General features: G+C 40.0%; 2 protein-coding genes across 3 annotated transcripts; both read right to left on the bottom strand.

The window, feature by feature from the left end:
* Positions 1-1027: 1027 nt before the first annotated feature.
* On the bottom strand, positions 1028-6010 carry chmp7 (charged multivesicular body protein 7). 2 transcript variants are annotated; one of them, XM_008417503.2, is made up of 10 exons: positions 5410-6010; positions 5015-5186; positions 4397-4582; positions 3823-3956; positions 3065-3113; positions 2861-2980; positions 2670-2768; positions 2519-2576; positions 1587-1808; positions 1028-1504 (listed from the first exon to the last, which is right to left on the bottom strand). In XM_008417503.2, exons 1-10 carry the CDS (start codon positions 5670-5672, stop codon positions 1449-1451), a joined length of 1359 nt encoding a protein of 452 aa, XP_008415725.1. In that variant the 5' UTR covers positions 5673-6010; the 3' UTR covers positions 1028-1448. The 2 variants fall into 2 exon arrangements, with proteins under 2 accessions (XP_008415725.1, XP_008415726.1); XM_008417504.2 differs by having other exon boundaries at positions 1587-1805; positions 5410-6003.
* A 1806-nt stretch (positions 6011-7816) lies between these two features.
* On the bottom strand, positions 7817-16384 carry lgi3 (leucine-rich repeat LGI family, member 3). The gene is made up of 9 exons (XM_008417505.2): positions 15937-16384; positions 14561-14632; positions 13672-13743; positions 12291-12362; positions 10888-10959; positions 10514-10683; positions 10253-10417; positions 10070-10160; positions 7817-9125 (listed from the first exon to the last, which is right to left on the bottom strand). Exons 1-9 carry the CDS (start codon positions 16140-16142, stop codon positions 8396-8398), a joined length of 1650 nt encoding a protein of 549 aa, XP_008415727.1. The 5' UTR covers positions 16143-16384; the 3' UTR covers positions 7817-8395.
* Positions 16385-17774: the final 1390 nt, after the last annotated feature.

The following is a 17774-nucleotide window of genomic DNA, read 5'->3' as shown; positions in this document are numbered from 1 at the left end:
AAATATCTTTTTTTATTTGGCATCTGTATGCTCACGTGACCGTAGGTAGAAGCTGCGATGTGTGTAACTGAAATGTGCCGGTTATCGAGTTGAAGCTTTTCCTTTGCTTCGTAGAAGGAAGCAGCACTGGACATATTTTAATGCAATATGGATATTTATATATACATATATATGTAAGCAGGGAGTGTTTCTGCCTGCGTGTGAGCGAGGAGGAGAGCGCAAGCGTGTCTGAGGAAAGATGACGGAGGATTTCGTTTAGGTTTGAACAATATTCATTAATGCTTTTTGTCGTACAAGGGCATTTTTAAAACACTGCTGGATATTGTGATATTACCAACTGTACTTTTTAAAAGGCTGTCGATTTGTAATGAGTTGTTTTTTTTATTTGTTTATTAATGACCCAACAGGAAAAAGAAAAAAAACAAAAAAACAACCCTGATGCACTCTGTACCTGTCACACCACCAAAAATAATGGTAATCAAATCTCTTAATAGCCTGCTTTTCACAATAAAATCACTTGTCATTAAAGAATACAAATCATTATATTACTGCCATGCTTTTTTTTTTTTTTTGGTTTGGTTACTTGGTTTGAATGAATGTCGGAAAAGCTGGAGGAAAGGTCACTTTACTGGACCAGGTTCGTTTGTCGACAGAGGTGCCTCTAAGATGAGGTAAGGGACAAATGTCACAAAAATATTCAGTATTTTGAATTTTGATTACAGATAGTGACACATCTGATGAGTTGCCATTTTGAACTGAGGACCGCCATTTGTGCTTCAGTAAGAATATAAACTGACAATTGAACATCATCTTTTTACATTAACATAACCCAAAACAGTGGATTTTATCTTGAAAAGAACAGAAATTGCCACGGCGCAGAGGAGTCACCTTAAAACTATTTTGTCAGACATTTTGAAACAATCAAATGATAAGAAGATTCACACTGTTGTCAGTGTTGCTAGGATGAGTGTAGTAGACCAACAGGGCTTTTTATCTTTAATTGATTTAATGCAAATAAACTTTAAGATGAGTGATTAAAATAAATTTTATTTTTTGACAAACATATTTGGTTAAACTCACTTTAGGCATTCTTTTCCATCCTTCCAGGTACATCTCAACAATAAACTTGTTTACGATAAATCATTTGGCATGTCTTTCTGTTACAGCTTCGTCTTTACACCTCAGAAGGCCACTTTCACACACTTTACACAACGGTCTATGACGAGCATCAATGTATAATCGATAAATACAGGACAAACCTTTTGTACGGTTCTCTTAACCGGTTTAAAAGCATTCCCGCTGGACCCAAAGAGTTATTCAAATTACGACAGCAAGCAAGTTGAAAAGTAGATCTGCATTATTTGTTCGAAAGTCCAGATAGGCATTCTTCCTCTGTACTTGTCTTTATTAAGTAAAGTGCTTGGTTTTGACTTGGAAGTCAATGAAAATCATTGAGCGGCCTCTGCTCTCCTCCCTGGTGAAGTCGCCTTCCTCTGTGGAGATCCTGAAAGCAAAGACAGTAGACCCACATGTTGTCTGGAACGTCCGAAAGACGGAAAGAACTGAAGGAATTTGAAGGTGCGCACCTGTTTCTGATAAGGTTAACCGATTCAGTTCCTCCTCTAGCGTATCAGCGGTGACATGCAAGTGGCCGCGGGGTACGTCGGGCAGAGAACTGAGGATCTGCTCACCGGTGGGACCCAGGCGGTTCGTTGGGACTGCAGGTAGACCTGACATGTTCACATCTGGCTCTGACTCATCCAGCAACGCTTTCAGCTCCTTCTCCAACTCGTCCATGTCTTCATCTACTGACAAAACGCATAATATGTCAATAAACTGATCACTCCTTATCAGACTTATTGAGTAGAAGTGTTGGGGGGAATGATTGTAAAGCGTATGCTAGATCTATTTTTATTTTTTGCAAAAAGGCAGGTGTTAGAATTATAAGCACAAAACGCTAGAGGTCCAACAAATCCATTGTTCTTCAAATTCATGGAATTTCACAACTTGGTGGACTAATATATTCTGCAAGTTATGCTTAAAAATACACATAAGCAAAAAAATATTTATAAAAAAAGATTGCATTTATAATTGGAGAGGATCAGAAGTAAAAAACACACACAAAAAAACAAAGTCAGAACTAAAACAAATGGAACAGTCCGTTTAAAGAGACTATACATTTTTACTTTTAAGAAAATATTAACATACAATATGCTAAATTGAGGCACATTGACTCAGTAGAGTGCTATGTCATTACAAAGATAATATATGTTTTTCTGTTATTTTTCTTTTTTTTAATAACAAAACTGATCATGTTTTGATAATGATCATTGTTTTGTGTTGAAACATTGATCATTATTGGAGGTTTATTGGTGCTTAATTACGTATGTCATAGTAAATGGACTTTTGAGAGAAACATTTCTTTATATTTACATGTGCCATGATCCTATTATGCTAAAAATCAATAAAATAAATAATAAAAAAGAAAATTAAACCAAGTAGGAACAGAAGGACTTACCTGCAGCAGTTACACCACTGGAAATGGTTTGATTCACCTCATCTTGCGTGTCGCACAACTGTTAGTATGGAACAGAAGCCCATAAAAAAATGATATAAATCTAATAAATAATCTAAATATACAACTTCCTGTCTTATCAACGACTGCGTACCTCCTGGATCTGATCCACCAGGCTCTCGGCGCGCTCCACAGTCACATCTTTAAGCGACATCCTCAGAGCAGACACTCCAGCCTGGTAGGCCTGCATGACCTGCACACACACCAGAACACACTCTTTAACCAATAAAGGAAAACTTAGTTACAGAAGACATGTGGACGTCAAAGCGTTAAGGCGCTTCATACCATCTTATCGGTCTGTGACTGCGCTATTCGCTCCAGGATTCCCCTGATGGTCTCCAGCTTGGCGAACAAGCTGTCTGCTCTCTTCTCCACTCTCTTCCGGCCTCTCAAACACCTCAGCGCCTGGGAGACAGAAATTCAACTTAAACAAACGGCTGCTGTGATTTCGAAGGGCGCATCTTAAAATAATTGTCTGTTTATAATGACCTGTGTTTTCTTCCCGTCTCGCAGCAGAATTCTTGCTTCCTCTTTGCACCTAGAAATCAATTTTTAAGAGTGCAGTTAAGTAAAAAAAAAAAGTAAAGATAAATTACTAATGCACCAAACCTGCACACATATTGGTACCTGAAAGACGCACAGTAATACTTCAAAGCTATGAATTTATTACTGCGGTAAAGTAATCCTATAGTGAAAATGTTGAAACCCTTTCACCCCCCAAAAAAACAACCTTTGTTTGGCTGAAGATTAATCACTTAATTGTCAGAATCATTAATAAAATAATCAACTATTGACATTATGTTTAGTTGCAACACTAAAAAATACAGGAAGTACAAGAAAGACTGAGCTTTTTCCACAACAAACACTTCTGGTAAGTCTGTTGTAAAATGAACATGTGGAAAAACAAATTATGCCCAGTGTTAAGTCTGATGGTGGATCTGTGATGCTGTGAGACACTTTCCTTTGCAAAAGCCTCAGCAAAGTGCATGTTATCCTTAAGCCACATTAAAGTGCAAATATATTTGATTTAATTACTGGATTACAAAAACATATTCTCTAACGTGATTTGTTTTCTCAGGCCAGTTTAAAGGCTGTTCTTTTTCCCCCCCAGTATTTTTCCTTGTGAGATTATGCTAAACAAGCATCCAAATCTAACCCTCTGCATTTGGCTCTCTTGAATTAAAGTAATTTGCACTTCTTATACAAGAACTAGAAATCTAACAGGAATGTTCATGTCTAAGATTAACCTGTCAGCCTCCAGGCTCAGTTTCTGCACACGCTCTTCCAGAAGTTTCTCACTGCGCTGCAGCTGGTAGATCCCGATGTCTACGTCACCAAACGGAGACACACGATCCTGTCCCGGCTGGCAAAACTTCACAATCTGGAAAACAGAAGAAATCAGGTATGTCTTCATGTATCGTACAAAGCGCTTGTGTTGTATTCTAAAACTCATTAGTTGCCTTTGATTAGAGCTGCACAACATATGAAAAACAATGTTCTGTTACCGCATATTATGAAGAAGTGTTAGCTAATTATTGAATGCTACTCATTCAGATTGCTTATTTTTTATTATGTATCTGGTGTCACTTGTTGTAAAGAGCTCCTGAGGGTAAACAGTTCATTTTAAATCATTAAGAAACTGTAACTAATTGGTTTAGCAGAGTAACAATAAAACCTCTTTGTTCAGACAGAAACATTGACTATCTGTGTTCTGCTACTGACCTAAAACAGAAAGATAATAATCACATCACTGTGGTGGCTTTCTTGAACCATGTTTTCCTAACATCGTGCAGCCCCAACGGTGATTATATTCCGCTTTACCTTCTCTCCCTCGTGCAAGGAAACTATGACCTGCTTGTCCTTCTGCAGCTGCAGCAGAGCCATGCACAGGGTGCTTTCATCAGCGCAGATGTTGGAGGAGAAAGTGCACAGCTCTTGAAATGAGACGACGGAGCAGCTTGAAAAGTCACTGCTTCGGTAGACCTTTAGCAGTTCCGCGGCTTTCTCCTGAAAAAGAAGAAGAACGAAGTTGCATCACCACATCTTGCGCCGAAATTGGAAACCATCCAGTGCAGATGCATCTTAAAACAAATCCGACTGTGTAGTAGATGCAGTACCCTTATGAAAGTTTTCACAACCCTTTTTTTGAAAAAAAAAAAAAACAAACAAAAAAAACCTCAATTTTATTAGCGATTTATGCAAGAGATCAACACACGACAAAAATGTCATGCATTTGTATCTAGCACATTTACTCTGATAACCCAAATAAAATCCAATGGGAGATGGGGACTGACTACACATGCATGCCACACCTTTCAGAGTTCCACTTTCGGTTTGTGGTTGTAATGCATCAAATTAAGCAGAAGTTAAAGCGTTATGCAAAGGACTGCATCTTCTAGCTGAAATAAAACCTATGGAAACAACAAGGGCATGGCAAACCTTTACTAGCTCGATAACAACGAAAGACTCCTCCAGAGGAACTCTGTTGCTGCCCAGAAGCGTGGAGAAGGTCCACTTGAGTGGCTTCACCAGCAGCATCCCCACACTCCAGGAAACCCACCCACAGTCCACGCTGGCGGCGAACTCAGACTCTCTTTGGATCTTCCCACACCTGACCAAGAGGAACACACAGAGAGAGAGAGAGACAGAGAGAGAGAGAGAGAGACAGAGAGAGAGAGAGAGAGAGAGAGAGAGAGAGAGAGAGAGAGAGAGAAAGAGAGAGAGAGAGAGAGAGAGAGAGAGAGAGAGAGAGAGAGAGAGAGAGAGAGAGAGAGAGAGAGAGAGTTAACATGACTGACAATAATACTGACAAGCACCGACACGCCCACAGTTACCTGGCCATGGTCTGGATGACAGTCGAAAGGCCCAGCGGTGTTTTCTCTTTCCTTTGGAAGGTCTTATTGAGGTCCTGCAGGTTGACAATCACGGAGCCGCGCCGTCTGCAGCTCCGCATTATGAGAGCTGTCCAGAAGTCCATCTTACTGTCCCAGTCCGTGGTGTTCACATCCCGGTTCTCCTTGAACTCGGAGAACATAAAGTTCATCCGCTCGTCGTCGTTCCACTCAGGTGGCAGGCTCATTTCCGAAGTGGTAGACATTTTGTAAAGCCCACACTGAAAAGGTTCTGGTTCGTCACTGTAACTTGGTTGCGAGGATAGCTAGATTTAACACTGGCAACGGTGAACTCGAGAGGGAAGGCTAATATTAGTAGCTATTGCTAGATAGCATGTCGGTTCACACATCTTTTGACGAAGAAAATTACGGCTCCGGTGTATAAAATCAACTGTCAGAGTTTCACTTCGCCACGGTGTTGTAAACTCAAGCTAACGCGGAGCTAGCTTTTACATATCAACAAAAAAATGATTGTGTGTGTTTATTATTCACACCAAGACGGGGAAGCGGCGGCTTTCCCTCTGCTCTTGACACCAGGCTACCGCCCATCCAGAGACGCGCTGTAGAGTAAAGAAAACGCACCCAGCATTTTGCTCAGGAACTTAACAGTTGCAACATTTATACGCATACAAGAGGAATAGTGACTGTAAACACAGAGGCCTGAAAACTGGAAGCATCGAGCTACCACCCCACCAAAAGAATAAGATGGAGCTACATATTATTATGTATTATTTCAGACTTAATAATATGAAAAGTTTATATTGTTTTTGTGACAGTTTACAATTTGAACAAGAGGTGTGTAGAAACTATAGTTATATTCACTTGAGAAACTGTTTGGAGAAGATGTTGCAAAGTCGTTTTCCTACACCATACGTTTAATTTTTTCTTACATAATGTTATTATGAGTTATCTCTACTATTTATTTCTGGATACTCTATCAACTGAGTAACTTCACCGAATGAAGAACAAACATCTTTTAGTCAAAAACGTACCAGACAGAGAGACACACCAGTTTATGTTTGAATAAAACATCTTGTTTGTACCCAAGATTCATTGTTCTAATATTGTTTTATGTCTTTTGTACCTATTGTGCCATTTGGAGGTCAAGAAGATACAGTGAAGATATTATTTTCAATTGGAAGTACTTTGCCCTGGTCTACAGAGGCGTTTTATAGTGAAAAAGAAAATTGGTGTTTCTGCTTGAATTTGTTATCCGGCAGGTAATTATCTTACTTATGTGTATTTATTTTGCACATTAATCTTTAAAATACCAGAAATTGCACAAAGTTGATATTTTTATCTACCTGATGAATTTAAATATCAAAATTGATGTTCTGATCAATTACTCAATACTCAAATAACCTTAGTTTCTTGAACTGCTACTTTTTACTTTTACTTGAGTAATAATATGCTGAATCAGGGACCTTATAACTTGAGTACAGTTTCTGGGTATTTTCCCCATTCTACCACAACATGGCACTGTTTTCTTTTGATGCTATTCCATAACAAATATTCATTAATCAAATACAAATACTTTAGTAATTCAGAAATACTAAAGTAATACCAGAAGGCAATTGAATGTTCTTGTAACTCATACAATTTTCTTCAATGAATTGTACATATTAATGGCCATGGGCAGGATCGATCTCCTGTAGCATTCTGTATTAGAGCAGTCTGAAAGAGGCCTCTGACTGAAGGCACTGCCACGCAATTATTTGACCTTTTTTTCTAGAATTCAGTTGCATTATAAGCAACAGACCTAAGATTATTTATTTATTTAAATTATAATATTTTATCTTTCTAAAAGGCCCAAAAAGAATACCATTCCTATATACAAATTAAAATTAAAAACATAATTTAAATTCAAACATTGATCCCAAAGGGAAATTAAATGCGGTTGCAACTCATACTAATTCAAATTCTTCAAAGAGTTATATAGATAACTTCCTTCTTGCCCTGGATGATAACAGGAAAGATTTCGTGTGGCAGTTTGTGTTACAGTGAATTTGAAGAAGCTTCTGACTGAAAAGGGAGAAACAATCATTTCTACCATAACATGCAAAGTACATTTTGAATTCTACATTATGTTACGATTATACCAAGAAACATTCAATTTATCTAACTTTTTTTTTTATTTGTGTTCTCATTATTGTATCTTACTAATCCTTGATCATGGCAGAACAAGTCCAGCTACAGTACAGAGTGTCTCCTTACCCTCTGCACAAAATCTTAATCAGAACTGCTGCATTATGGGCTCCTCTCACTCTTTACGTGAAATTTTGGAACAGCAGCATTGAAGGCAGTACAAACTATTAAAATGCTGAGTAGCTGCTAAGATTTTCCACTTTGCTGAAATTCTTACACCAATCTCATTTTATTGTGGACATTGCATTGGCATTACAATGAATGGTGACAACATGTTGATTTGATTTGAACAAGCATTTAGTCAAAAACAAATTTATGCTGATGATGTATATACATATGGGTATGAAACAAAGTGTTTTACGTGTTTTAGGGTTAGCTTGTTTTATACAGAGTGTCGTGCAAAAGGGTTTTTAGTTCACCATATAGAGTACAAAACATAGTTTTCCTCTCAGTTATTCAACTTCCAGTGTGATCTTTCAAACAATTCTGAAAATGCACATGCATGTTATTTAGATATTAGTTAAATACAACACAAAGAATAAAAACAATGATCTTGCCATCATTTCTTTAAATAGAACAGTGATTCAACAGTTGCACAACTCTAATGTTGACATAACTCAATTAGATTTTAAACAATAGTGCAAAAGATCATAAACAATCAGGCAATTAGTTGACTTACTCAAAACCTCTGAGGAAACAGCAGACTTTCAGTTACATGGCTTCGACATTTTTGCAGTCTTATTGGCACATTTTAAATTGAAGGTAGGTGAACACCTCCTGTTGCTTATTTGGCACTGAGATCCACCACCAGGTGCTGGTAGGCCAGGGTGTTGCCTTTGAAGCTGGCGGCCAGCAGAATATCCTTGTTGTCAACAGACACCAGGCTGAAGCCCCTCGGGGCCCTCATGTTGAGCTCCTGGAAGGGCTGGAAGCGCTGGGTGAGGTCGTCCCACAAGTACACTCTGGAGAAGGAGAAGTCACTGCCCAGGATGAGGTACTGACGAGGCCCCACCGTGAAGGGATACACCGCCATCGACCCCCGAGAGGGCAGAGTCTGGATCTCCACAAAGCGCTGCCCCTCCCAGCGCAGGATCTTGGAGTCGCCAATGAAGCGCGTGAGGCAGAGGTAGAGGACTTTCCTCACCCAGAAGTGCTTGACCATCTGCACGTCCGCCAGCTCCGTGATTATGGAATGGAAAGCGAACTGCTTCTGGTTCCGGTTCCACTGGTAGACCACGGGCGGCTGAGAGGCGCTGGACAGGATGAGGTGAGGTTTCCCGCCAACGTCTATGAACTCCACGTGAGTGTCCCGGTGCCAGGGATGGAGCGACTGATGGGAGTAGAAGCCATTGCTGTTCCAGCGATAGATGCTGGTGGAGCCCGCCTTGGAGCTGTCTGCCACAACGAAATACCACTCATCGTCCAGCAGGAAGGTGTCCACAAAGTTTGGTTTCCTCACCCGGTTGGTATCGATGTCTTGGATCTTTATAAAGCGCTGCGGTCCCTCTTCCCATCTGCGTTCACACAAAGGTTGTCAAGGTATTTCCCAAAATTCAGAGCTAATATTAGGTCTAATGGAAAAACAATGAGGCTGCACAGTGGTGCAATTGGTAGAGCCGTTGCCTTGCAGCAAGAAGGTTGTGGGTTCAATTCCCGGCCCTGGTCTTTCTGCATGGAGTTTGCATGTTCTCCCTGTGCATGCGTGGGTTTTCTCTGGGTACTCCGGTTTCCTCCCACAGTCCAAAAACATGACTGTCAGGTTGATTGGCCTCTCCAAATTGTCCCTAGGYGTGAGYGTGTGTGTGCATGGTTGTTTGTCCTGTTTGTCTCTGTGTTGCCCTGCGACAGACTGGTGACCTGTCCAGGGTGACCCCACCTCTCGCCCGGTACGTTAGCTGGAGATAGGCACCAGCAAMCCTCTCGACCCCACTGAGGGACAAGGGTGTAAGAAAATGGATGGATGGATGGAAAAACAATTAATATCTGCTCCACTGTTTTTCCAAAGATATCAATATAACAGTTTTCACAAGAGGGCCTTTTTTCAAATTCTGCCTCAATCCATCCATTTACTATAGCTGCGTAATCCCTATGTGGTCATTGGACTGGGATCTATCCTCATCAGTCATTGGGTGAGAGGTGTGTATGCCAAGCTAACTCACACTAACACTGAGACAAAAGGGGGAAACAACAATACACACGCTGAAAAACCTTTAAATAGCTGACTTCTAGCAAAGAGTTTGAATTGAACTTGAACTTCTCAACAAATTTAATCACATTACAACCACAAACTTCAATTTATAGTACTGGAATTGAATGGAATAAACTTGTGCAAAGTAGATTAAAAAAGTATACGTGATTTAACATTTTTTTAAAAAGGAAACCATTATATATTTGCCACTGAGCTGTTCCTTTCAGTTGCAGTCACTAGCTAAATATGAAGTTGAACTGCAGGCCTTACTTGTATATGTGAGATCCACCAAAAAGCTGAGCCACAACCATGTAAAGAGTGTTGTTTATCACAACTGGTTTGCAGTACACGGCCGAGCGAGCTGCAGGAGAAAGAGGGAAGCCGAAGGAATAAGGGTTTCATTATTTACAGAGTACAATGTATCGGTTTTTATTGTCACAACCAAAAACTTACAAGTGATGTTGTGAAACCTTCTGAAGATCATCTCCACATGATCCCATATGTACAGGGTACAGAATCCAGAGTCGGGCTGAGCAAAGGCCACAAACTGATCTCCACTGAACTCATAGGACTCCACTGACACAGAGTGGAAAGGGAAGGTTTCATACACAGCGAAGTCTGTTGGATGAGAAATCAGAGTGAGAACACCAATAAAACTACACCATGACCTTCAGTGATCTGATGCAGACAGATTGACTAAAAAAACAAAAAAACCTGCTGTGATGCAGTTGAAGTCTCGTGGAGTGAGATCTCGGATTCTGCGACCCTGAAACTCAAAGGGGCTGGCGCAGTAGATGGCCGGAACCGAAGTGTTGGTCTTCTCCATCCAGTCGACCAGCCACTTGATCTTACAGTCGCAGCGGAACGAGTTCCCACGCAGGTCTCTGAATCATAAAGATGAAAAAAAAAAACATATCTATATATCTTTTTAGATTTCAGACATAAATCATCTGAACAGCCCTTTTTTCAGTGATCGTCCTGACCTTCAACAGCTACTCATACACTCCAGCTGTAAAATGTTAAACTTCAGAGAAACTGAGCTACTGACCGTTCTGCTTAAAGAGTTCAGGATAACATGGCAAACTCACAAATCTGTGAGGATGTCCAGATGTTTGAAGAGATCTCTGGGCAGCTGCTGCAGGTTGTTGTTCGAGAGGGATCTGCAAAATGAGAGTTCTCCGTAATATGGATCAACACTGATCATCTGTCGTGTTCGAAATGCATAGGTATACATCAGAGATGCAAACAAAATCAACTGGCAACAAGAAAAGGAAAAGACTCTCAGCTAAGTGCTAACATGTTGCACAAACGACAACAGTCTTGGGTGTGGATGCTGTTACTGAAGGAGGAACGTCCTGAATTGGCTATTTTCACTATGAGCAAGGTGTGAAACATAAAGTTAGAGGAAGGGCAGAGAATTAAGAACATAGTATTTTCTATGAAGAGTCAAGGTATATCTGTGGTTTACTCTAAATGCAAGACAGAGCAAGACTTTCAGCAGACAACAAGAAGGCTGAGAATATTACATAAATTACCTCTTTTTATCTCTAAGAACCTTTCAGCCTGGATTTGGTTATGTTAGCAGTCTTTTGAAAATCTTAATATTAAGCAGAGGTTCTACATTTTCTGCTGGGAAAATACACTGATGTTTCTTAGTAATGTTAATCATGCTAACCTTCCTATTTGCTAAATGCTAACAAAAGATGCTAAAGATGGTTCAAATGTAAACTCTAAATCACTTAGTCTTTAAATTAGATGATTAAATCTTATTTCAAAGTAACTCCTTTCTGGTTGCTGACTCTCATGCAGGTATCAGTGGAGAGTTTCACTCTCTCACTCTGCCCAGACAAATATCACTCTAAACGCGGAAAGTGGCTGTATGACACTGGAGCATTGTTTTTCACTGCCCTCCTTCTGAATAGTCATTCTAAACTCAGTCACAGTCTCTCTTTTGGTGTGCAGCTTTCCTCACCTATAGGAAATAAACATACATTGTACATACTATGCACATTGCCTTCGCTAAGTAATATAGTGTAATAATTTTCGCTTGATGGCTGTTTTGCACATGGAAAGTTTTAAGTTCTTTAACTTGAGATTGAGGTCAAAATGTTTTGTCATGTCTTAAATTTCTGATATCAACCTTGGCGACGCTATCAGTCTTTTAACCCTTGTATGTGGAAATGGGGTCCAACCGACCCCACACACGTAAAACTTGTATCATTTGCCATAGTCCTCTACGTTTGCCTCAGTCCTCGCACGCACAAGGGTTAAACGTATCCATAAAGCATCAACTGTACCAAATGTACTGCTGTGACAGACAAAACTTTCTTAAATAGAGATAAATTACGAAACTTTGCAATATTCAAAGCTTTCAAAGAAACAATGATCAGAAATCGGTCACAAATATTTGGCCAGTGCATCTCTAAAGTAAATAGCTTAGGTTTAGACATTTCAAAGTAAAAGATTAGTCTCCACACCCTAAAATACTCACAGATGAGTGAGAGACTTGAGTCCTCTGAAGGTGTACTTGGACATGTCCTGGATGTCATTATTCTCAATGAATCTGTGATGGGAACAAATCAATCGCATTAAGATAACATTCTGTTGCAGAAAGTCACCCTTGTTGGCCAGGTGTTCAGTACAGCAAAAATCTGTCAGAAACAAGTAAAGGATTTCAGCTACATTGCTTCTGCTTTAAAAATCTGATTTAGAGTCAAATATTAATACTGAGTCTACTTTTGACAGATGAGAATCTCACTTCAAGTCTAAAATGACATACAAAGTCATTCAAGTTCTGCAAATGGATTGTCAGCATCACTCGATCCTGTCCTGTCTTTGCTTTGTCCATAAGGGCCAAACTCTCTGGAGGTGTCTGGAAATGACTCTATGACTTTATTAGCATCCTTAGCAGGCAGGACGTCGTGAGGATGAGGTCTGCAAGCTGGGCTGCAGTCAAGCCCACTCAGCCAGCAGCCTGCCCACTCCAAGCCATCAACTAACGACTTTCTAAAGCACATCAATTCACTGGATGGCATATTCAGCTTTTTTTTTTTCACACTGCAGAGGCTAAGTGCTAGCTGTCAGAGAAGGATTTATTTTTAATTTCACTTCTGGCTCTCTGCTTTTTAGCACTGCAGAGCTTCTCCGCTCAGATCTGACTGTGGATGTTAAATTTACCGTCCGTGGTAGAGATACAGCGATGAACTCTGCAGAAAATAAAAGCACTGCAGGACTCCACGGCAATAACACAAAATCGGTCTGTGCAACCTTATGTAACTTTCAGAGTATAGATATGGTCTAAATATAGAGCAGAGTTGTTAACTAAAATACAACGCAAGAATGGCGTACACTGAAATTACTCTGCATTTTAGCTCAGGAACGCCTGGCCTTTGTTTGACCACTTCGGCCAGTAATAACGTTTGATCAAGATACCGCAATTTGCCAAGGTCAACCAGGAGAATTTACTGAATATATCCCTGGCGGTTTGCACATAAATGCCACTCTGGGCAAGCACCCAAGTCATTACAATACAGTAAATTAGCTGAGTGTTTGGAGGTGGATGAAATATAGTGTGGGTCCATAAAAAGTAAGTCTATCTATTCAGCAGCAAACATGGAGTACCAGCTTCAATGTTTGGAAGCAATTAAAAAAGGAAAATGCCAAGCCACCACAACTGACGGTGAAGTCATACCTCTGTAAACTGCCCCTATTTCTGATGTCTCCCTGGGAAACCACCCATATAGTCAATATAAAATATATTAAGTATAAAGGAAATGTAATGTCGCTATTAATGCTTCATATTTGAAAGTCGACAGTGATAGTCGGACATTTGCTAACGATGAAAAACACTATGCAGTCAGTGACAAACTCACAAGTACTGCAGGTGAGACAGGCCAGCAAAAGCGTCGTCGGCAATCATGGTGAAGGTGTTGGAGTTCAAGAGCCTGTTGAAAGTAGAACATCCAATAAAATTTACTGCACTTTTTAAAAGTATTCGGAACCCTTGAGCTTTTTAACATTGTCACAATCTGACTGCAAAACATTTTATCTTATGTAACAGACCAACATAAAGTAGTGTACAAATTTATAACTGTGTACAAATATGAAGTGGAAAACAGATTAAGGTTAATCAAATTAGATGGGGAGTGACTGCAAACCAAGTTGATTCTCTGTTGTAATACAAATGTTTGTAAAAATAATAATAATAATGTTACTTTTCCAAGTTCATTTGTAAAAAACAAATGAAGAAAAACTTTGAAAGAGCTGAAAATCATGCATCATTCTTAAAACTCTTTTTAACTATCCATCATGCTGGTCTATGATTTTAAATGATAATAGAATCCATTTAAGTTTGGACTTGTAAAACGACACAAAGTGGAAAAAGCATGACTAATTTTTGATGCATTCAGGATCTCCCACAAACACGCAGATCTGCACGCCGCCGCATATAAACACACACTCCTGATTGCATCTGAGGAGACAAGCGCGCCTTTGTGTGGCGAAGCTGCTCTGAAGGGAGTCAGTCATTGGCAAAGACACTGATACTGAGCCACTTTACCCTTATTACTGCTATGTCACCACTGCTTTCAATAAGCATTCATCTGGAGTAGAGTGGCTCAAGTCGCCTCATTGTTGCTGCTCAACAACATCGTGTCTGTCTCGACGCATACCTGTGACACGAAGGCGCTTTTGAACAACAGGCCTGGTTAAACTGATTGTGTGGTGTCTGTTTGTGTGACGGTGTCGTGTTCTGCGGCTCACAGGAACTGCAGCAGGTGAAGGTGCGAGAAAGCGCCCTCTGGGATCGTCGTGAAGGCTGCGTTCACCATCGTCCTGTTCAGACAGAAAACCGTCATCAGATCCCATCCAGATGGGCTTTAGGTGAGCAATAATAAAACATCACAGCAGGAATATAATAGGGGGAAACATCTTCCTCTCACTGGCAGCCCAGTCATTTTCATTCCATCTAAGGCAGGAGTCTACATTTTTGCCCCCAGTCCCGTTAAATAACTTGACATAATGTAATGTTTGTTACTGGCTTTACAACTGGTGACTGTTTTTATGTTTTCATGATGTGAAGTACTTTGAACTGCATTGATGCTGGAATGTGCTGTACGAGCACATTCCAGCACTTGATTAAACTTGATTGATTGATTAAATAAAACTGATTTAGAGCCACTAATGTTACCTGATCTTAAAAACAGAAAAACTTGTGCCTCTTGGCAAATATTTAATATAGAAAATTAGTTGTCATTATTCCACAAAACACCATTAAGCTTATATTTTTAAGTTTTGAAATAAAGAAAAACATAATACTTTTGCTAAAAGAAACTGGATGCATTTATAGACTGTTGGTTGTCGTGGAAAATTATGAAAAAAAAAGAAGCAATTTCCTTCCAACCAGATGACAAGAAAAAATGTTCTAAAAATGCCTTTTAATGTTATTAGTAAGTATTAGTTACATTAAAAAAAAAAAAAGTTATTAGGAGCCATTGTCCAGGGTCCAAAGAGCCACTCATAGGACTCCAGAGCCGCAGGTTACAGACCCCTGATCTACAGCCTAAACTTGGAAAACCTGCCAGTGTAAATTTCAAAGCAACTTTTCCAAAGTAGGACGCACTTTTCCCATCACCACTTTCTCCCCTGTTATTAAACCAGGACATCCTCGGCCTGCGCTGTTCCATCCAATCCACAGGTGTTTGAGGCTAAGATGCCCCACATCCCTATCAGCAAAACTGTGCGTCTTCATCATTTTTGCGTTTTAATTCGCTGAAAGCGTCTCTGTGCGCTCTCTGAGACTGGATCTCTCAGAGGAAATAAGTCTCCTGCAGGGAGCGTGGGAATCTATTGTTAGTATTCCTCTCTGGATCGTTCTCCCTCATCTATATTTGGAACATTAAAGGGAAAAAAAATCATCTTTTTTTTTTTTACTTTTTTTTTATGACAATTGTTATTATCACGGTTTTGCTGGCAAACACTCTACAGCGTGAGAGTCAGCTTTGTGCACTTTATGTGTCATCAAAACATAACCGAGACGTCCACGCATCATTACATAACTGTGGGTGACATCAGTGATGTAGCCTTCTGTACCAGCCTACATGCTGCCGAGGCTGGTCGTTAAAGGATTGTGGACTCACAGAGAGATGATTCCAGGGGGGAAGCTCTTGGGGATGGCCTTGGTGTCCACGCAGAAGGCGCTGTCTTTGGTGCAGGAGCAGGTCGGAGGGCAGCGAGGCACCTTCGGGGCTTTCTTGGTGTACGATTCCCCCGGCAGGCAGAGGCACAGACACACCACCGACATGAACATCAGCCTCAGCCATCTCGAGCCGAGCTCCGGCAGCATCCCGGCGCTGGGAAAACGAGGCTGGGTGTGTGAGCTTCTTGAAGTCGGTGGAGAGGCGACACACACGCGCACACACACAGAGCCTTCCTAGCTGTCTGCCTGCCTGTCTGTGTGCAGTTCTGTGAAAACTGAGCGCAGAGAGACGGTGTGAGAGGGAGAGGAGGAGATGGAGGAGGAGGAGAGGAGGAGGAAGGGTACTTTTGTATCTCTTCGGTGGGTGTGGGTGCTCTGCAGCTTCCCCTGGTTTTGCTTCTGCATCACTGCCACAGTGCACTCTGACAGGGTGATGAGCCAGGCTGCTCTCTCTCCTCACCAGGACCTGAACGTAATCAATTATTCACTTTTACACATGCAGAAAGAGGGTGCAAACCTCAGAGATTCTGCACCTCTGTGCACATCTTGATTGAAACCTAAGGCTGCAGAGGAAATAAATGTGCGGCGTGTCATGTGCTCACTGTGTGGGAGTGTTGGCATTTTCTCAAATGTTGACTGTGGTCCATTTGAAGGGATCCATGCTCTTACTTTGATGATTAATTAAGGTACCTTTAACCTGTCATGGGCCCTAAGTTATGGAACGACTTGCCTTTGCAGGTCAGAGAGGCCCCTTCACTGTCCACTTTTAAAGCTCGTCTTAAAACCCATCTATTTTACTTAGCTTTCAACTCCAGCGGGATCTAGTTTTAAATTGTATGTTTGTTTGTTTTTAAACTGTAAGAGTTTAGTTTTTTTAGTTTTTATGTTTTTATTATTGTTGTGTTGTGTTTTACTGTACAGCACTTTGTACCAGCTGTGGTTGTTTTAAAGTGCTTTATAAATAAAGTTGGATTGGAATATAATTTTAATTTTTTATTTTTTTAATATAAATCTTGAAATTCTACAGTATTTTTATTTTATTATCAATAATTAATGTGTACATTTAAGTTGTATTTCTTTGGTCAAATTTGAAAAAGAGTCAGACCACTCTTTTTTTCCCATATCATTTTGAAAATAATGGCCTAAAAGGGATTTTATTTATTTTTGCCAAAAGTGATTTTATTTATTTTTTCCCCTTAAAACATCTTTTTGGCAAAAAAAAAAAAGGAAAAAAAAGACACTGGTCATTATTTTAGGATGATATTTTGCTTCTTAGCAGCCAAATTTCAGGAGACCTGGAAGTGTCTTCATCTCTGCTGCCTGCACTGTTTTGACTTAAAAACAGTTGTTGTTTTTTTACATATATTTTATTGTAATACATTTCTTTACTCTTTTTTTCTTGATTTTGTGGTTGTGGCATTATCTTTTCTAACTGATTCAGAAGAGTAGCGCTCGTTTACCACTACTCCAGTTCTGACCAGCATTCTTACATCAGGATGTTCCTTTAGCAATTCACTAGGGTACATTACTTCATATTAGTGAAGTATTGTATTTTGTTTTTACTACTTTATCAGTTGTGAGGTTTTAGCTACACTTTATTAATGTAGCTGTTAAAATGTTACGATGATAAAGGGCTAAACATGCAGCCTAGAGCTCGCATTTGTAGATTCAACACAATCTTCTGTTAGTAAAAGCAGAAGACATAAAAAAAAATGTTAAATGCTGTGAAAGAAAATATTTTCTCAAATGATTGTCTTTATCCTCATAAAAGAACAGCTG

Source organism: Poecilia reticulata, linkage group LG9 (genome assembly GCF_000633615.1).
Source record: "Poecilia reticulata strain Guanapo linkage group LG9, Guppy_female_1.0+MT, whole genome shotgun sequence".
NCBI lineage: Eukaryota > Metazoa > Chordata > Actinopteri > Cyprinodontiformes > Poeciliidae > Poecilia > Poecilia reticulata.
The sequence above is the reverse complement of the archived record's forward strand: the minus strand, read 5'-3'. Positions and strand labels throughout refer to the sequence as shown.